Source organism: Aethalodelphis obliquidens, unplaced genomic scaffold (genome assembly GCF_003676395.1).
Source record: "Aethalodelphis obliquidens isolate GAN/ISIS:26980383/991018 unplaced genomic scaffold, ASM367639v1 scaffold50, whole genome shotgun sequence".
Classification (NCBI taxonomy): Eukaryota; Metazoa; Chordata; class Mammalia; order Artiodactyla; family Delphinidae; genus Aethalodelphis; species Aethalodelphis obliquidens.
Window position 1 is genome coordinate 12747675 of NW_020837994.1, and position 20546 is coordinate 12768220.

The 20546-nt window shown below is 49.0% G+C and overlaps 1 protein-coding gene and 1 long non-coding RNA gene across 8 annotated transcripts in view; one reads left to right on the top strand and one right to left on the bottom strand.

Moving 5' to 3' along the window:
* ME3 (malic enzyme 3) overlaps positions 1–20546 on the bottom strand; it is a 299568-nt gene that overhangs the window by 16078 nt on the left and 262944 nt on the right. For 5 of the 6 annotated variants that reach the window (XM_027083614.1, XM_027083613.1, XM_027083611.1 and 2 more), the window contains 2 exons: positions 5535–5644; positions 1725–1862 (listed from right to left, as the gene is read on the bottom strand). In XM_027083614.1, coding sequence (XP_026939415.1) covers positions 1725–1862; positions 5535–5644 — 248 coding nt within the window. The remainder of the gene's footprint in view (positions 1–1724; positions 1863–5534; positions 5645–20546) is intronic. The other variant, XM_027083612.1, reaches the window with a different exon arrangement.
* LOC113607856 (uncharacterized) overlaps positions 1873–20546 on the top strand; it is a 36214-nt gene continuing 17540 nt past the window's right edge. For both annotated transcript variants that reach the window (XR_003428119.1, XR_003428118.1), the window contains exon 1: positions 1873–5473. This is a non-coding gene — a long non-coding RNA (uncharacterized LOC113607856). The remainder of the gene's footprint in view (positions 5474–20546) is intronic.

Consider the following 20546-nt stretch of genomic DNA (forward strand, 5'->3'; position numbering starts at 1 on the left):
TCATGAGCGTGTACTGAGAGCCTGTTCTGGGGCTCCACTGGGTATACGGGTATATGAAGCCTTAAGATTTATGAAGATGAATACAACAGTCTTGAGCACAGGGGTTAGCAGAATAACTGTTCAGAAAATTCAAGTTCCCCTTATTGGAAACCAAGCAAAGGCCTTCTAGATGACTTCAACCCTGTTTCTGTGTCCGAAGGGAATTTTCTGGAGCCCTTGGACTCTCAAGACGGCAGTTCCCGGCCCATGAAGGAGGCAGGGTTAGACTATTCTGCCGCCGGAGGGAATAATTACCATCTTCTTGGCTTCTTTGGGGATTTAACTGATGCAACAGGCTAAGGGGGAGGTCTCAGAGCAGCCAGGATTAGACGTGCAAAGAGACCCACGAGAATCTCAGGGCTGGGAAAGCCCTGTACGGGAAGAACAGCCTCAGAACACAGGACTTAGCGAAAAGGAAGGTTCTGGGGACTGGGGAGAGATGAGGTTGAAGCGGCCGGGGGAGGTTTCACTGTGGGAGAGACACGGGAAGGGCCAGGAACTGCTGCTTAGTGTGTGTGGTAGGAAAGGAGCAGCAGACCGCTGACAGCTGGAAGTAACCCCTGGTGTCTTGTAAACAGGACAAACCAGCTGGACAGACTTCAGAGCTGGGCCATTCCTCCCCATCTGCCCCCTTCCTATCGTGGCATCTGAGCCCCGGGGTACTTTGAAATATTCTGCAAAGCGGGTGACCACTGCCCAGTGTCACTCCCAGGCCCTGGGGAAGGGTGGGATCATCCTGGGGGCCTGCGGAACAGGTTTGGCCCTGGGTGCGGTATCCTGGGGGAGGTGAGGTTTGAGTCCTTAAGGACAAAGAGAAATTAGCCGAGAGCAGAAGAGAGTTCTAGGCAGAGGGACCAGCACATTCAGAATCAGAATCGGCAGGAAAGTCACAGAACTAATTCAATGGGCTGGAAGAATAGGCTGGATGTGGAAAGAGGAAAGAGGTGAGGTGGGCCCCTGCCTCTCTTCTCAGGCTTTCCCAGGCCTGCGCTCACACTGGTGCCTCTTCTCACCTCCACCACAGCCTCTCTGTTTTGGGTCTCAACACTTCCTCCTTCCCCCGGTACATGTGTTGGGAGCCTCCTGTGCACCAGAGGTATCAGTACCCGGTACCAGAACTGAGTACGGTTCCATGCCCGTTCCCGCGCTACATCACTGCAGCCCTTACAGCGACCTGGTGCCAAAAGCAAAAGGGTGATGATGAAAACGCTGAATGATGAGTTAGCACAGTGCCCATCCAGCCAGGATCAACGCTGGCCTAGAAAGGCATCCCGATCTTTCTGGCAGCACTGGCTGAGCCTCCCTCATGGCTGTGAATACTATCATGTCCATTTTACAGATCAGGAAAAGAAGACTGGGAGGATTTAAGCCACTTGGCCAAAGCCCCAAAGCAGAAAAGTGGGGATTCAGACCTAGGCTTGTCTCAGTCCAACATCTGACTGTTAAGAACTCTGGCTCACAGATGAAAACTTGGCAGTATGAGGGGGGACCACGGCCTGACATACCACACAGGCACCCTGACTGGCCGTCTGCTCTCGGGAACGTGGCCGGACTCGAGGGCAGTGCAGGTCCAGGGAGGCCTGCTGGGGTGGGAGGATGCTCTGAAGCTGACAGGCCTGCTGGGCTTTGCTGTCCCCAGCCACACTGCGGGCAGCTAGCCGTGGAGGCCGGGGGCCTGTGCTCACCAGGCCAGCAGTATCCTGGACCTGGCTTCTTGGGAAGGACACAGCTGGCCAGTCCTCCAGCATGGCCATTCCTAGCACTGTTCCCCTTCCAGGTCTCTCTCTCCTCCGCTAAGAGCCGGGATGCTTCTGTGATCCCAGCTGAAACAACAGAAGTCACCTGAGCCTCTGCCTTTTCCAAAACTCCCGAAGAGGCTTCCAGCGATGAGTCAGTGCACGGGCAGCCCTGCTCACCGAGAGCCAGCCTGGGGAGGCCGAGGCTTCCCACCGGTCTGAGCTGGGAGTAGGGCCGGGGCCGGGGTGGGGGGCGCGCGGAGGAGACCCTGGCAGCCCTGGGGAGCTCTTTACCCTGCCAGTGCTGGGGCTTCAGAGGCCCAACCCTGTGGTCGGCCACGTGGGGTTGGTGATTCCCAGGAGTGTGAAACAGCAGGACTGCCTGGGAGACAGTTCCAATCTTGTGCCCGAGCTTCTGCTCGGCACCAGGCACGGCCCTGCCCTCACGGAGCTCCGTCTGGTGGGGACCCGGAGGCCTTTAGTCGCATCTTTCCTTACTCCATCGAGGATATGAGGCTGCGCTGGCGTTCATTTCATGTGGGCAGCCTGGGCCCACCCCCCGCCATTCTGGGGTGTTCCCTGACCACGAGTCCTGTTGGGGGGGACCGGGCCTGTCCCCAGCAACCACGTGTGGTTTGGTTTTGGTGTCTGTTTACCACTGTGATTCCTCCCACCCTCCCCCTTCTCCCAGCTCTCTCCAATTCTGTGCATGCCGGCGTTCCTTTCTATTTTTGAGCATGGCTATGTAGTTTCATGTTTCTTTTTCCTCTGCTCTCTACCTTGTATTTGGAGGTAAGGGGGTCAATTCTAGCATGAGCTTAATCTTCCACGTTGCCCCATTAATCCCGGAATTCCTCACCAGTCTGCTAATCGCCCACCCAGCACTGAGAGTACACATCATAGGCTTCTGGTTCTGGACCCATCACTAACCAGCTGGCGACTGTGGGCCAGCCCCTCCCCGTCCCCAGGCCTCATCGGGGGGTCTGTGAACTGTGGGAGTTAGAGGAGAGGATGGGAGGGGTGAGGAGAGTGGTGACACCCACACTTCCGTGGGGTCCGGAATTCAATCCTCACCAAGGAGACTCACGGCACTGCCTCACCTACGAGGGAGCATAGGCGGCCCGACGTCATGGACAGACAGTGAATTCCGAGTTAGAAATGACTAGGTTCTAGCCCCAGCTTTATGCCTGTTAGGTTGTGGGAACGTGGAGCAAAACTTAAGCCTTGAACTTCAGTTGCCTCATCAGTGACGTGAACAGCAATGTCCGTCCTCCCCACAGGCGGAGGGGGTGAGGCCAGGAAGCTGTGAAATAGTGTGGATGGAAAACACTTTTCTAGCCTAAAGCTCTGTGTTCATGCCAGCTGGATTACTTGGCACAGTTTGGGCTCCCTGGGAAGCAGATTCAGAGAGATGTGAAGTGTTCAGGATGTTATGAAGAAGTGGCCTTGGGATCAGCACACCTGTGCCAGGGAGGGAGTGGAAGCAGGATGGGGTCGAGGCTGGGGAAGCAGGAGAAGCTGAGCCGCGATGCAGTCCCCAGGGCCTCAGCCAGCCCCGTGGGGAGCCCTGGAGTTAAATGTGCCCTCAGAGCTGTCCTGCACTGGGCCAAAATGGCTGAGCTTCTATATTCCCTGATCACCTGGTGATGCCGTCCTGGCACGGCAGGACCGTGGTCTGCCTGATGCTCCAGCCAGCCCTGCCGCCAGCTGGGGCAACAAGTCCTTTCTTGAGGGAAGATCTGGGCGGTGCTGTTAATCACATGGCCACGCCTAACGGTCAGGTTGTCCCGATCAAAGACTCGATATTATAGGGCTCCTGCCATTCTAGTACGATTTGACAGCTCTCCTCATGCATTTTAGTTTAATGACTTTAGTCTCTCATTTCTGAGAAAAGAATGGGAAATTCCTCCTCTGTTTGCCGTGGGACCCAGAAAACCATTCCATCTGGCTCTGCCTGGCAGTGAAATAGACTCTATTGGAACTGGATATCAGCAGGACCTAAAAACTAACGAATTGATTTCATTTAAGAAGTTGTGTGTGTGTATACATGAGGGCGTACACACGTGAAGATGTATATGTCTGCGTGTGAGCACATGTGAGGTGCATTTCTGGGTGAGTACATGTATGACGACCTGGACGAGAGAGAGGCTTCGGAGGCAGGTGTCCAGTGTAGACACACCCACGTGAACAGGTGGGTGCTTATGAGAATCTCAATTTGTGCAGGTGGACCTCGTTCATTCATTCTCCAAACATTAGTGAAGCATCTACAGCGTGCCAGGCACTTGTGCTGGGGCTGGGAAGTGAGAAGAGAAAAGATGTGGTTCCTGCCTCTGGGAGCTTATTGTCTCCTGGGGAGACAGACAACTCAGTGCAGGCATGTGGGGTACAGTGTGGTAAGAAAGTTGACAGAGGGGGGCACAGGAGGCTGTGGAGGCACCCGGTGTGCACCCCAACCAGGCTGTCCCTTCCCTGGGACAGGAGACCCTGGAGCTGAGCCTTGAAGCGTGAGTAGGAGTTACTGAGCCAAAGATGATGGGGAAGATTGTCCCAGCTGAGAAGCAGAGCTTTCAACGTGCAGGGAACTGACCCAGAGGGAGGTCACAGGAGTACAAATAAGACAGGGTTGGTGATATCTGGTAGGATTAAGCTGTGAAGTGCTTAGAACCGTGCCTGATGAATAACAAGTATTCAGCTCTAAACTTTAGCTATTTTTAACCTGGGCTTGGATCCTCCTAGGTCTGTCTTACTCACTTGATGAAAACTGTGACCTCTTTGGGCCTCATCTGCAAAATGTTGGCCCATCTTTAACTCCCAGGGACCAATACCTGTCCCCTACCAACCTGTTCTGTTTTACATGACATGGTTCCTTGATTTGAAAAGATCTTGCTTGCCAAACTTCATTTGTTAAATAATAACCTATATGTCATCAAGGTTTCCCTTGGGCTTTATAAAATACTAGGAATAACTGGCAATGCTCCTTCCTGAGAGCTCCTGGATCAGGTGAGATAATCGCTGAGAAGCCACCCCTCCTACTCCAGTGTCACAGGCTGGCATCTCCACAGCAAGAAGCAAATGCCTTCAGATATTTCTGGTCCACAGAACAGGGAGCCAAGCTGACCCTGAACTAGAAGATGCTTCCCATTGACTTTTGGAATGTTCTGGGGCCTCGGTCATCACTGTGAGAAGCACTCATTCCAGCCAAGTTAAGAGAAGGCCTTATCCTGCTTCCCTGACAGCCTTGTGTTTGGAAAATCCAAGAGCGAGCTACTGCGGCTGGCGAAGGCCACTTTTATGGTGATTGATGCTTTGGTCTGATGAGTCCTATGCGCTGGTACTTTCCACATATTAGCTCTTTAAATTTTCACAATAATCTTCCAAGGTAGTTACTATCATTCCCAACGAATAGATGATGAAACTGTGGCTCAGAGATGTGATCTGCCCATGTTCAACCAGCTATAAATCACAGCATTGTTTAAAATTTCTTTCATATATCTAATCACCAAATTCTTACTTTTCTCTGAAGCAGTAATCATCTCCATTTTATGGGTGAAGAAACTGAGACTTAGCAAAGCTATGGGACATGTCCAAGGTCACAGAGCTGAGAATTAGCAAAGTGAATCTGGATTTACTGCTCTTTCTTCAACAGCTGCTGGCAGCAAACCGGCTATGAGGTGGCCCCTCCCCACCTGGGCACCCAGGTGAGCCTTTGTGAGGAGGCATTCGTCCTCAGGGGCTTTGTCAGGAGGGGTGGAAACTTACCTTGGATGTCATCGTTGAACATGCAGTACTTGTTGCGGTATTTGTTGAGAAGGCGGAAGGCATTGGCATTGGCAAAGTCTTCAAACTGGATGAGGCAGTTTATTCCAAACCTGTGGAGAGGGAGAGGAAAGAGCATGAAATTGCCTCCCCGAGCTGACGCCTGGCAGGTCCCAGCCTGCACTGGGGAGCAGGGCGGTGCAGCCCAGGGGTGGGTGTGGGTGTGGCATGGCTCATTCACTGGGGTTTATGCCACCTGGCTGGCTCCTGGACTCCTGGCTCTGCCTGCCCCATTATGATTTAGTTATTTAGTTTTAATTGAAGTAGAGCTGATTTACAATGTGTTAATTTCTGCTGTACAGCAGAGTGACTCAGTGACACATACATACATTCTTTTTTTTTGAAGATTTATTACTCATTTGAAAATACTTCCCATGTAATTTTAAAAAACTATATATATATATTTACTTATTTATTTTTGGCTGCGTTGGGTCTTTGTTGCTGCGCGGGGGCTTTCTCTAGTGGCGGCGAGCAGGGACTACTCTTCGTTGCGGTGCATGGGCTTCTCATTGCGGTGGCTTCTCTTGTTGCAGAGCACGGGTTCTAGGCGTGCCGGCTTCAGTAGTTGTGGCACGCGGGCTCAGCAGTTGTGGTTCACAGGCTCTAGAGTGCAGGCTCAGTAGTTGTGGTGCACGGGCTTAGTTGCTCTGTGGCATGTGGGGTCTTCCGGGACCAGGGCTCGAACCCGTGTCCCCTGCATTGGCAGGTGGATTCTTAACCTCTGTGCCACCAGGGAAGTCCCATACATTCTTTTTTATATTCTTTTCCATTAAGGTTATCCTAGGAGATTGGATATAGTTCCCTGTGCTATACAGTAGTAAGACCCTGTTGTTTATATTCTAAATGTAATAGTTTGCTTCTACTAACCCCAAACTCCCAGTCCATCCCTCTCCCAACCCTCTCCCCCTTGGTAACCACAAGTCTGTTCTCTATGTCTGTGAGTCTGTTTCTGTTTCATACATAGGTTCATTTGCACCATATTTTAGATTCCACATAAAAGTGGCATAGTATGGTATTTGTCTTTCTCTTTCTGACTTATCTCACTTAGTATGATAATCTCTAGTTGCATCCACATTGCTGCAAATTGCCTGCCCCGTTATGGACGAGGATGGGGCAGAGCGTAGGGGTACGGAGCCTGGTGGTCAGCCAAGCCCATATCATTGTCTCTAATGTGGGCTGGTGACTCCCACGGGCTCTGGATGGCAGACCCCAGGGGTGCTGGAAGGGCTGAGGTGGGGCCCCGCCTCTCTGTGGCCTGTGGCCATCTGAAATCCCAGGAGAAAGCTCACTCCAAACCCAAGTGCATGCAGAGAGCCCGGCTCCTCTGCCACTCAGGCTTGGGGAGCCTCTGCAGCCTCCAGATATCTCCCTTGGCGGATCCTGAAGTGGATCCTGAGTCCCTCCACCAGAGACTCTTCTGGGTTCAGGCATTATTCCCTGATAAGACACCGCGAAGGTTGGGAAAGGCCACTGCATGAAGCCACTGTCATCCACTAACACCTTGGTGAGGGTGTTCTCCATGTACAGGTAGAGCAGGATCAGTTGGTAAGCTGGTTTAAAATGCAGAGCACCGGGCCCATCTCCCAAAGACTCACTCAGTGAGTTTAGGGGTGGGGCTCAGGAATCTGTATTTTTTCCTCCATCTTTACTGAGGTATAATTGACAAATAAAAATCGTATGTATTTAAGGAACACAGCAGGATGTTCTGATACATGTATACATTTGAAATGATTACCACAATATCAAGCTAATTAACACATACATCACCTCACACTGTTACCATTTTTTTTTTTTTTTTTTGAGGGGTGAGGACATTTAAGATCTACCGTCTTAGCAAACTTCAAGTGCATGATACAGTAGTAATTATGAACTTCGGTCACCATGCTGTACAATGCATTTTCAGTGAGCACCTCAGATCGTTCTGATCCTGTCTGGAGAACTCAGAAACACTGCCTTGGTGGGTAAAGACAAGGCCCATTAAGCGGCTTGAGTTATCTTATTTAAAATCTACACTAGAATTGCCTTCTAGATTTCAAAGTCAGGAAAAAGTTTGTGTTTCCTAAAAAATGACTGGATTGGTAACCTGTGTTTCCTGTTAACACTGGGCGTCAGGAAGCTGAGAGCTGTCTTCTTCCCTTTAACGGTAGGTTCCCTCAGCTGAGGCTCTCTGCACACACCCTCCCCTGACTCTATTCTGGCTCTTTGATCCTGCTTTTTTGGGTTGTACTGTGTCTCTCTCTCTCTTTTTTTTTTTGCGGTACGCGGGCCTCTCACTGTTGAGGCCTCTCCCATTGCGGAGCACAGGCTCCGGACGGGCAGGTTCAGCGGCCATGGCTCATGGGCCCAGCCGCTCCGCGGCATGTGGGATCTTCCCGGACCGGGGCACGAACCCGCGTCGCTTGCATCGGCAGGCGGACTCTCAACCACTGCGCCACCAGGGAAGCCCTGTACTGTGTCTCTTATTGGAGTCTTTCTGAAAGCAAGTGTGATGTGAATTATTAAAAATTACTTAAGCCATGGGCAGAAAAAGGATTTCATCTCATGGACCAATTTGTGACCAACAGTATCTGTGGTCATGTTCATTGAGAAAAAAATGCCCTGACTGATCAGCACAGAGTGTCTGGGCATGTGGTAGGGAGAAGTGCCTGCCATTCCCAACTGTGTGAACTGGAGGCCTGGAACCAGCTTGGGACCAGCTGTGGAAAGACAGACGTACGACCTTGTTGGAAAAAGTGGCTGGGGCCCACATGTGGTGGGCTTCCTGTGCTGTCGGGGCATCTGTCTGATGAGGCTGGTGGCTGTGAGGGGGTGAGTAGCACTGAAGTGGCCCAGAACACATTTTTTTCCAACCTCTGAATTTTGTGCATGGCATATCCTTTTTTTCTTTTCAGAAAACGTACTCATTTTTTGGATGCATTGCAACTGCTCTGCATTTGACTATATTATGTAGAAAATACTGAAAGTACAAACTACTTTGTAAAACCAAAGACAAACATTGAATCCAAAGATGAACTATGTTTTATACAATGGGCACTTTTCCCGTAGTTAGTATTAAATTTTAAATATCTATTCCTTTTGTTAAAATGATTACTTTACATACTCCCTGAGTACATCTGCATTACAAACATAGCTCAGTAATTCTCAGAAACTGTTTACAGAGGTTTGTTGTAAAAGGAAACACACCACCAGAAAAGGGAGGAAGCAGAAAAAGTACAGTAGAAATGCCAGTGGGCAGGCAAATATTTGCTCCTACCATGGTCCTTCCAGTTGGAGCTGTCGGTGGGGGGATTTGGAGACAGGTTCACGTCACAGGGCCCGAAATGGAGAGGCAGCAACTTGCCTCAGTCCAGTGCTGAGCTCTGGGCTTGGGTCAGGAGGCTCGTGGGCCTGACCTGGCTCTGCCACTGCAACCGAGTGTCACTTCACTTCTCTGTTCTGCCTCAGTTTTCCATCTGTCAATGGGCATAATATGTGCCTGGCCAACTTTGCGGCTGTGGTGAGGATTAAAAGCTGGGGGTGAGTTTTAAATTGTAAAGTGCTAAACACGTGTCATCCTGGCCACAATTCTTATTCCCAGTCACAGAGCAAGTGCTGGTGGGGGTAGTGGTAGGGAGCCTGCAGTGTCTCCTGACCCACCATCCAGCCCTCTTCTCCTTGTACAACGAATAGAAATGGTTTAAAAAAAAAACAAAAAAAAACCCCTTCAGTGCACAATTATAATGCTATGTTCACCAAACCAACATTTACTGTGAATTTTTGTTCAGGGTGTGAATTTCAAGTATTTGGATGGGGAGGGAGGAACAGAATGTCTTTGGTTGTCGGTGACCTTTTGATATACAGAATCCTCACAAGACTCTCAGTGTTGCTCCCGCACTGGCCTGGAGCTAAAATGCTGAAAAGGTCAGACGACAAAACAATGTGATGCACGTCGTTTCTCCTTTCTCTCACTCTCTGTCTTACATACACACACACACACACACACACACACACACACACACACACACGCATGCACACACACTTGACCTTTAAGCAACACCACTCTTAGGTTAAAAAATAAGGCAGGGATTATAAATAAATACCTTTGTTCAGTGCACTATTATTCTTTCATGGCAAATTCAGTTTCACGTAAGAGAACCTTCCCAGGGAGGAATTTGATGAGCTACAGAGTAAAATCTCATTCATTCAAGTCGCTTTAATCCTAACTTGGAATTGGATAAAAGGCTATGTGCACCTGCCATCCAATAACCTAGACTCAGAGTTTCTTGACCTCCTTGTAGTTAATGACCTCCAGGACCCCTACCCACCTTGGATGCCCTCCCCATGGCTGCTCCCTGGACCTTTCGTCACCAGGAGCCGCTCCTACTAAAATTTCACACTGTGCGTTTTAGTCTCTGACCACAGCCTCTCCTTCCACCTCCCTTACTTCCACTATACCTCTTCTTTATCTCCAGGGAGACCTTTGGGCCCTTTTTCCTGGTCCCTTGGCTCCTGACTTATGGCTTTTCACGAAACCACACCACTAACTATCCAGTCTGAACCAAGACTGGTTACTTCAATTGCTCTATTTGCATCCTCCATCCATCCCTCCATCATCCGTCCATTCCCTCTGCCCATCCATCTGCCTGTCCATCCATCTATCCAAAAGCATCTACTGAGCACCCATGATAAACCCATACTGTAGTTGTTCAGTAAATGTTTTAGGAAGAGCTGGGTACATGAAGGAGTTGGTGGAATTTTAGTGTGAGTTTTCCTGCCAACTTGTTAAACTAATTAAAAGGCAATTAAGAACAAAAAAAATTTCAAAATGAAAATTTTAAAAGCTTAGGTTACAAAAAACCTTTTCTCAATTCATCCATGTATATCCAACTACAGGATGCTGGACTTTCATCATAACACCAATTTAAATGTTAATTATAACTGCCTTACATATTCATGAAAATACTTCTACCAGTGATAACAGTAACAGAAACAGCTAATGGTTATCGACGGTGCTGGGCATCAGGCTGAGTTCTTTGCATGAATTATCTCAACTAATCTTCCCATGACCTTATGAAGTAGGTAGGTGCTATTGCAGAGAAGGAATCCTGAGCTACAGGACGTTCAGTTATTTGCCTCCGGGGTTATTTATTCTCCTGCAGTTGGAAAGGGGTGGAGCTAGAATCTGAATCCAGCTCTATCTGACGCCAGAACTTAGTTTAGTTTTAACAGCAATATGATTTTGTAAAACATAAAGTGAAGTAGATGTTAAAGTTAGGTTTCTTTCTCCAACGAGAAAAACAGTGCCACGTGGTGAAGAAAACGCTGAACTGGGGGACAGGAAAATCGTATTCTCCTTCTGTCTCTGATATAAGCTCTGAGTCTTGGGTGAGTCCCCTTTCTCTCTGGGTCTTAGTTCCTGATCTGAGAGCCTCGCGGGGGAAGCAGGAGCTCCTTAACGTAGGGTTGGAATAGGTACACTAGGAGCTTCACTGAGATGTAAGTCCGAAGTAGGGAGGTCTGACCATTCCTGGTAAGAGCAACGTATGACAGGAACATCAGTATTTTCGAGTCCTCCTTGAGCTGACCCAGAGCAGACCGGCTGAGTGAGCAGGGCGGAGGCGGCCACTGTCCAGGTCGTACAGCTGGAGCAGCAGCCCCTCCAGAGGGGCCCCGCTCAGGCCCCCTACTCAGGGCTCTGGGCCGTTTCCTGACTTCAGTGCCGGCAGTTCATCGCTGACCTTCCATCCTGCCAGAAGCTGCCCCTCACCCGGGCGGCTCCTGTTTGTCCCCTTCTGCACTTTTGAACTCTTCACCCTGAACTCCTGGCAGGGGCTGAGGAATATCTGCTGCTTCTCAGGGAAGAATTTCTGCAATGGAGAAAGAGGCGCCTTCCCAGGCCGCACACGGAGCTGCCCAGACTCCTCCACCCTGGGGACTCGGATGGGAAATGGCCTTGGCGCTGCCCTAGAAGGCGTTCTAAGGCCGGGGTCACTTAAAGCCGCAAGGCTGATGGGTGGATGTTAAAAGGTTTCTTCCTCCAGCCCTCAGGCAAGAGGAAGCCTGGAAATGGCGACTTGTGCCTGGGAGCCCTAGGGAGCTGTGTGTGACAACGTGACGACGGAGCCAGGTACCTGCCACCTGGGATGCAGCCTCCCCAGGGTAAAGAGATTCTGAGATGGTTGCTCTGCCCTTCCCCCCAGCAAGCTGACCAAAGGCTGCGTGAGAGATGTGGTGAGACCAGAACATTCCATGGGCTGTAGACCTGGTTTCTTTGTTCTGAAGGTCAGGACCTGCCATTCTTTCAAACACGTGGGTCTGACCTCTTTCAGGCCTGAACAAACACAGGGCACCTGGGAAGAGGAGGTGAATTTGCTCAGCCTGCCTCCAAACAGAATGACTAAAACCTACCACTCATTTCCATGGCAGCCCACTCCATGCCCCTAACAAAACACACACACACACAAGACCCCCCAGCAGAGTGCATGGTGAGGACATCAGTTATACCCAGTGGAAAACTATTTCTTTAGTTTATTTTGTCCTTCCAGGAATTAGAGCTGAAAGAATCCCGAAAACTCTAGGTCTTTGTTTTTATTTTACACATTCCATTAAACTCTAGTCCCTTGAGATGCTCTCAGAAAGAGGTCCCATGGCTCAAACCATTTGGGAAACTCTGAATGTTCATATAACATATACAATGTGTATGAAAGATTCTGAAAAGTCCTGCATTAAGAAGTCTGTTTAACTCAGCATTTTCTAAACTTATTTGACTAGAGACCTCACCCTTCTGTGTCCCACCCTCTCCGTTTATATGAGCACAGTTTGACAGACACAGCTCTCTCCAGAAAGAACTTTGCAGGGGCTGGGTGGACTCAGGGCGAGGCCATCTCTCCCTGGGATTCCTGCAATTGTTACTTCTGGCCAGAATCCTATAATAACGGATCTCACCTCCTCCAGCTTTATTTCCCTTCCCCCAATCCATCCACTGTATCTTTCTAAACACAGATCTGTGCAATTTCTTTTCTTAAAATCCTTACAGCGCTCCCACTGCCTTTGGGGTTGTGTTTAGACTCCTTAGATGGCGTTCACTTTGGCCCCAACCTTAATGCTCACCCCCTTCTCATGTCTTCCGTCGCCCTGGGCATATCTTGCTGCTTCCCAACCACTGTGGGCCCTTGCATTGCTCCATGTCTTTGCTCAGGTGCCCAGAGGGCCTCATTTTACCCTGGCCAACTCCTACTTAAACGGTAAGGCCCTGCTGAAATGTCATGTCTTCTAGGAAGGCTTCCCTGACCCATCGATTTCCTCACCCAGGGTAACAGTAATTCTTCTCTTTCCTGGGCTGCCTTGCTACTCTGGGTGTATCTCTGTTAGGATACATCACATTGCATCACAATTATTTATTGACATTTCTGTTTTAATTATTAAAGAAATGTATCAGGCAGGGTCTCCCCTTTGTGCCAGGAACTCTCCTAGGTATGATATAAATGTTCAATGCAGCAAACATTTCTAAGTGTCCACTGTGAACAAGGGACTGTCTTCCCTGCTAGATTACAAAGGCAAGTTCAAGAATTTCAAGTCTGACGAGGACACAGGAAAATAAAAAAAGCAGTTTCAACATACTGTGACAAGGGTAATAACGAAGGTATGTCCTAGGCATGTGGGAGGCCTCCAAGGGGGCAATCAGCTCTTCTGGGAGAGGCACTGAGGGCTCCACAGAGCAGGAGACCGAGTCTCGGCCTGAGGGAGAGCAGAGGTTCAGGGGCAGACTGTGCAGGTGGGGGGGGGGGGGGAGGGAGAAGGGCACCTCAGGCAGAGGAAACAGCACATGCATCTGGAATGAGAATGGGGGGGCCTTCCTGGAGCTGCAGGAAAATAACCAGAGCTGGGAGAGGGGTGAAGAAGGGGAGATGTGGGGAGAGCTGAGGCTAGGCGGATTTCAGGGGCCACCCCTTTACATGCCTGTGTAAAAGAGCCTACACAGTCGGGGGACGATGGGGACCCACCGAAGGGCTTCAGGCAGGAAAGTGGCCTGTGTTTTAGGACGTCCATTCTGCAGCAGAGTGGGTGATGGGATGGACTAGCTGGGAGGACATCCTGGAGGCACGGAGCCCCGGTGAGAGACCGTGAAGTGCTGGGGCGAGGCAACAGGGACCACGAATGAGAGGAGGGCGGGGTGACAGATGTGAAGGCAGAGGGTGGGCAGTGGAGGGAGCTTTGGGGCTGCGCAGGTCTGGAGCCATCACTTACTAAACGTGTGACCCCAGGCGAGTTATTTAATCCCAATTTCAGTCTTTGCTGATAAGACAGCGGGATGCTAATACCTCTCTTGCAGTCCTGCTGTGAGAATTAAATGAGATAGTGTAAATAAAAAGCCTGGCATGTCGTAGGCACTGAGTCCACGGAGGCGACTGCTCTTAAGGGCAGGATTTCATCACGTGCAGGACATGGAAGCTGAACGAGGAGGAGCCCGGGATGGGGGTGGCGGCATCTGTTGGTCGCCAAGGCTGGGGACAGGGAGGGACAGATAACCTCGCTCCGCAAGACAGGCTTGGCCCATGCTGAGTCTGAGGTGCTGGCACGTCCAAGTGGACGTGTTCACGAAGAGCAGATGCTACATGAGGCTCAGCAGAGAGGAACGGGGAGTTCAGAGTGTTGTGAGGGTCTCAGGCAGAGCGTGTGCACCGAGCAGGGAGCAAGGCCAAGGACAGACCTCGCACACACCTGCGTCCAGGGAGCAGCAAGGGGCGGAGGAAGAGAGTCTAAAGAAGGAAAGTCAGCAGGGGGACTGGCGAGGTGGACGGTGGCAGCTGCCACAGGAGCCGCATGACAGGCTGTGGGCAGTGTCAGATGCTGCGGAGATGTCAACGGAAACAGGGATCTGGAAGTGTTGGCGGGGGGCGGGGAAGTGAGGGTCAGAAGATCATTTGTGAACTCTGCCAGAGCACTTTCGGTGGAGTCGTGGGGAGGGAACCGTTCTGCGGGGGGTTAAAGAAGAGGCTTGGCTATGAAACAAGGGTAGGGAGACAGCTGGTGGTGGACGTGGGACTGAAGGATGGATGCATTTTTGATGGGAGGTGTGTGTATGAGATAGAGAAGCCAGTAAGGAGGGGAGATGCGAGGAGTGATGATGGGGGCTCAAGGTCCTAGGGAGATGGGAGCAGACAGGGGCCAAAGTCCAGTTGGAATGTGAAGAAGACATGGTTCCTCCTTCTGGGACGTCACAGCCTAGTGGAGGGACAGATGTGCAGCCTTCACACCACACATATGTAGAGGGAGTGACTCACTCTGCAGGGGGCGGGAGGGGTGCTTGGAAAGGGACTCACAAGGATGACAGGGAAACTCTTCTGTAGGTGAGGAAACTGGAAACCATGGATTGGGGAAAGCGGGAATATTGTGCCTGAAAAAGAAATCTCAGTGGAATGAGGCATAATGCTTATCTTCAAAGACACGAAGGACCGTTCTGTGGACAGGGAATTAGGATAGACTGATCTTATGCGGCCTTAAGAGAAAAGCAGAGCCAGCAGGCGGAAATCAGGACAGAGATTTCTGTGCCACATAAGGCAGAGATCTCGAACGCTGGATGGAAGATGCTGTCCCTGGAAGTGATTCCAGGGTCCCCAGAACTTCACTTGGCATTGAGGTTGTGGAAAGGATTCCAGCCACGGTGGACGTGGTGTATGGACCTCCGAGGCCCTTCCCTTCCCAGGTCCCACACTGGGAGATTCCCCTGGTGTGCCGGCTGTGGCAGCCAGACTGGCGGGCTCCTGTGGCTGCCATTCCGGCCTAATGGGGGAAAACTCCCATCGTGTCAAAAGACAGTCAAAGGAAGCAGGAACTTCTAAGCAAAAGTACCAGAATAATGTGGCCGTTCCTCAGTCACTGCTCTGACGGCAATCCCAGGCCAGACAGAAAACACTCCAGGAACAGTTTGTATTTCCTCCTCAATTTCCCCGTTTGTCTGACTTCCTGGGCAAACACGCAAATGGCGCCAGAAATCCCAGTGCTGGGAAGAGGATGGTGGCTGATCTGCTGACCTCTCGACCTCTCAAAGGTCAGAGGCCAGTACTGAGTTTTTCCTCTAGGTCACAGCAGCTCACACCCCAACCTTCTGCTCTTAAAGCCTGGGCACTTTTCCTAGCCTCCAACCCACTGGCTGACCTGCGGCATTGGCATTCACACCAGCTCTGATCTGCCCACAGGTTGTACATTTTAGTTTTAATGAGGTGACTGATGTTCTCTCACTGGTTTGGTCTATTCTGATCTCTCTGTTCAGGTGTACTACTGTAGTATTTGTACCATACAGTGTGTCATACAATTGTACCTTGGACTCCCTAAGCATCTAAACTGTCCCTCCCTCGTGCAACTGGCTAACTTCCACCTTGAATGTTGACATTCAGGTGAAAGACAATAAGGTTGGAAATCGCAGTCTGTGTTTGTGGCCTTTCAGGACCAAAGTGAGTCAAAGTCAGGGAGGGGAAGAAAGGAAAGACTAAGCCAGGTTAGGGGACAGACGAGGTCAAAACAGGCACTAGGCAGGGTCCTTGAGGGCAGGGGAGGGGTCTCACTCACCACGTGGGGCACGACAGCTGAAGAAGGAGTTTTAACGGACCCCCTCTCCTGCCCCCTGCTCTGGACAAATCCGCTTCAGACACCCAAGTTAGAAGCCCAAACAAACCTGCTGCCGTATGCCCAAGGCCCTGTGCTTGCCCAGCTCAACCAGCATTGGTGAACAAATGGGAGCGTGAATGAATGCCTGCCAGAGCACAGTTCTTCCATAGGGGTGACCGGTCACACACAGCCCACGTGACTCCCGGTCCCCTGGAAGCCCCACTGTCCTCTTCTAGAGGCCACTGCTGCAAAGTATCTTTGTATCACAATAGCTCAGCCCCTTTCCTTTACCCCGAGGAATCAACACAAATGAGGCCGCAAGCAGGGAAGGGTTTCCAGCTAGGCTGGGAGAGCAGGCAGCAGAGGCTGTAGGAAAGCACCTCTGATTTTGAAGTCAGATGGATTTGGGGTGAGCCCAGACTCTTCCATTTCTAACTGGGTGATTTGGGACAAGTTACTTAACCTTTCTGAACCTCAGTTTATTTATCCCTAAGGGTTGCTGTGATAATTAAAAGTAAAGCACCCAGCACAGAGTAGGTTCTTTGTAAAAGTGAATTGCTAGCTCTTTCCTGGGAAGAAGGCCATGACTTTGAACTCCAACTAAATGCCCCAGGCCTTTGACCACTGTATTCCCCCATCAGCCTTGACTGACGCTGCAGGCAGGGCCATTAACTAAGTAGACATTAAATCTACACAAACTCAGCAGTAATTATTTAAACATATTTTAATTTTTCCCAGTCAATTATAAGCTTCTTGAGAGCAAAGTCTATTTCTGACTTATTGCTACGTTCAATAAATATCTGTCCATTGAATGAATTAAAGTATGGGTGAATACAAGAATAAATAGATAAAAGAATAATTGAATGCTGTCTTGAACTATTTTCTGATTATTTTATGTGTCCACATTACAAGCTCAAGGGAGAACTGAACTCTAGGACAGTTGAACTCTAGGTCTGAACTCAACTGAACTCTAGGTCTTCTTGTTTTGGCCACAGTCTGGGGCCTAGAGAAAGCATATGATAAATACAGGCTAAATGGAAACTTGGAAGAGATTTCATAAATTATGTGAATGGGAGCAAACAACTGGATAAGTTCCCCTTAATTTCCCACTGCTTTTTATCATTATCTGACTCCGGGGAAAGAACTTTCTTTCTGGGTCTCAGTTTCCCCACCTATAAAGTGATGGAGTTGGATCAATGAGCAGGTTGTTTCTTGTTCAGGTATTCTAAGATGTGTGTTACAGTCCTAGGGAGGGCCAGGTGGGAAAATAAAGTAAGACACAGGTTGAACTGCAAAAGGCATTCCTAAAATTCAGTGTATATGAAAATACTGAGCAGTGACTGTCCCTGCTGAGAGGGACTCAGCGTGTGAACGCTCCTGTGAAACATTACAATCAAGATTTAGAGCTAATGGTTACACTCTTTACAATCTTTCAAAATTAAAATAAAATATTGAAACTTGCCTTGTAGTCTGGATGCCATAAGCTTAGGGCTTTTCCTTTGTTTGTATTATTTAAAACCACCAGGAGAAGCTTGGAGCCAATGAGCCTCAGCTTTTCCCCCGGGGCTCGGTAACACTGGCTGGGTTTGCAGTTTGTGGAGAGGCCTGCAGGGGGCGCCCAGCTCTGGTGAATGATGGGGCAACTGGACCACTGTTAGGTAGCTAAGAAGGAAGAACCAAGTGCCAACTGACTCAGGTGCTGGCGAATTTTCCCACCACAAAAAAAGGAAATGATAACTATGTGATGTGATAGAAGGCTTAGCTAACACGGTGGTGGTAATCATATTGCACTATATTAATGTGTACCGTATGCTAACGAATGTATATGGAATCTTAAAAAAAAAAAATGGTACTGATGAACCTAGTAGCAGGGCAGGAATAAAGAGGCAGACATAGAGAATGGACCTGATGACATGGGGTGGGAGGGCGAAGCTGGGGCGAAGTGACAGTAGCATCAACATATATATACTACCGAATGTAAAATAGCTGGCTGGTGGGAAGCAGCAGCGCAGCACAGGGGGATCAGCTCGGTGCTTGCGATGACCTAGAGGGGTGGGATAGGGAGGGTGGGAGGGAGGCTCAAGAAGGAGGAGATATGGGGACATGTGTATGAATATGGCTGATTCGCTTGGTTGTGCAACAGAAACTAACACAGTATTGTGAAGCAATTATATACCAATAAAGATCTATTAAAAAAATTAATGTGTCAAATCGACACGTTGTACACCTTAAACTTACACAATGATACATGTCAATTACACTTCAATAAAAATAAAAAAATAAAAAAGAGGATGCGTCCCTCGCTGAGAAGGGCTAGACAGTTTTGAAAATGGGAGCGGATGGCTGGCCCCTCCATAGCCTCCCTAATGGTGAGGACTGGTGGGTCACTAACCCTGCCCTAGAACAAGCTGGAGAGAGGAGACATGAGTATGTGAAGTAGACTAGTTTCCATAAGACCTTCCTCCCATTTGTTCTCCTTGCCTGCTGCATCAAAAAGGTGTCTGGAGTCTGTTGGACTGTCTTTTCTTTCATGTAGAAGAAAAGAAATAGAGTATTCAAGTTAGAAGGTGGGCTCTGGAGTTAGACCACCTGAGTTCAAAGCCTGGCTCCACCACTGCTAATGGTGTGACCTGGGACAAGATCCCTAAGCTCTCTGTGCCTCCGTTTCATCTGTAAAGTGTGCATTCATTCAATACATGTTTACTGAGAATCCACGCTGCCGTTAGGCATTGTTCTGAGCGCTTGAGATACAGCAGTGAACAGAAGAGACAAAGATCTCTCCCTGGAACTTATATTTCAGTGGGATGGGACAATGACTGTATCTACTTAATAGGATTGTTGTGAGTATTACATGAGCTGATGGATGTGAGTTACTTTATTGTCTGTAGGAGCCTAGGTTAGACCAGTACTCAATGCACCAGAGGGTGAAGCCTGGGAGGCTTGCTTGCTTCTTCGTATCTTTAGTGGGTTTAAAAAAAAAAGCAAGGAACTGTCTCTGGGAAAGAACCGCTGCCTAACTCATTATTTTTAAAAATCCATTTTTTTTTTCTAATTACAAAAGAAATGCCTGCACACAAACAATCAAACATTATAGGAATGACTGGCTTGGAAAGCAAAAATCCCAGCAATCTCAAGCCTTAACTGTAATCACTGTTAACGCCGTGGTACACATACATCCAGACATTTTTTCCTTACATAACTTATCTTGACAGAATCGTTCACTTTTAGGATTTTTTCTCCATGTTAATAGGCTCAAGCACATTAAAAAACAATGTGCTTGAGCCTAATAAAATGAATGCAGTAGAATAAGAAGAGACTGCATAATATGTGTGTATGAATGAGTGAGACAGAGAAAGAGAGGCAAAGAGAAAACGAGAGTAAATGTACCATGGGGTTGCCTGGAATTGCTACATCCTCTCTGGCGTGGAACGATGCGGCTTGGATTTGGGGGCTGCGGTCTTATCCATCCTTTCTTTCTCTCGAGAGAAATGCTCTTTTTCACAAGCAGCTCAGAGACATCTTTCCTGATTAAAACACCTGGTGTCCCGGTTCTTTCTGGATCATCAACAGTAGGACTGGAGGGTCTCTGAAATGCCTGCAGGCAGTGATTTTTAAGGATTTGGGTTTTCTGACGGTGTCTTGAGCTAACATTAGTATACTCTGCTGAATGTCCATGACTCTGTTTTTCATTTTCAGAAGTTTTATCTGTTTCTTTTTCAAGTCTGCCTGCTACTTTTTTTTTTTTAAGTGTTAGGTACTTTCCTTATTACTTCATTCTTATAAAAAATAGCTCTTTAATACATCTAAGTATAACCAATTTATAGTCTCTCTCAGAATATTCCTTTTCCTTGGGGTTCTAATTCTTCTATTAGTTTCTGATTTTCCCACATTGTGGACTGTTTCTGTGTGGGTTACTGTGAATCATGAATTTATTTTCTTTGGGGAATTGCTTTTCCCTTCAAGGAATTCCACATGGCATGGGTTGTGGGAATGACCCTATAGAGGAGTTTTAGTTTTCCCTCTGCCAGGTTCTCCAGCCATATCACTGGTAGGGGACACTTTTATACTCATTTCTTCACTTGGGAAATTGGCTCCTTAGCTCTCAGAATGGCGGGTCCGTAAGGCCCAAATAACGCTCATCTGAAACAACTACAGAAAATATGAGATCTCCCCCCCGCATGGATACACACAATGTCTCCCCACTTGGGGGTGGGTGGTGGTGGGCAGAATTTAACTGAATAGGTGTAGAGGGCAAGGACCAAACATTTACTAATTGTACAAACCCGGGACCTGAACGTGGAGATGGATCACACCCAGTGCTTCCAGAACGGTTCTTTTTATTTCTTCAGATTAGCACCAGGGAAGAAG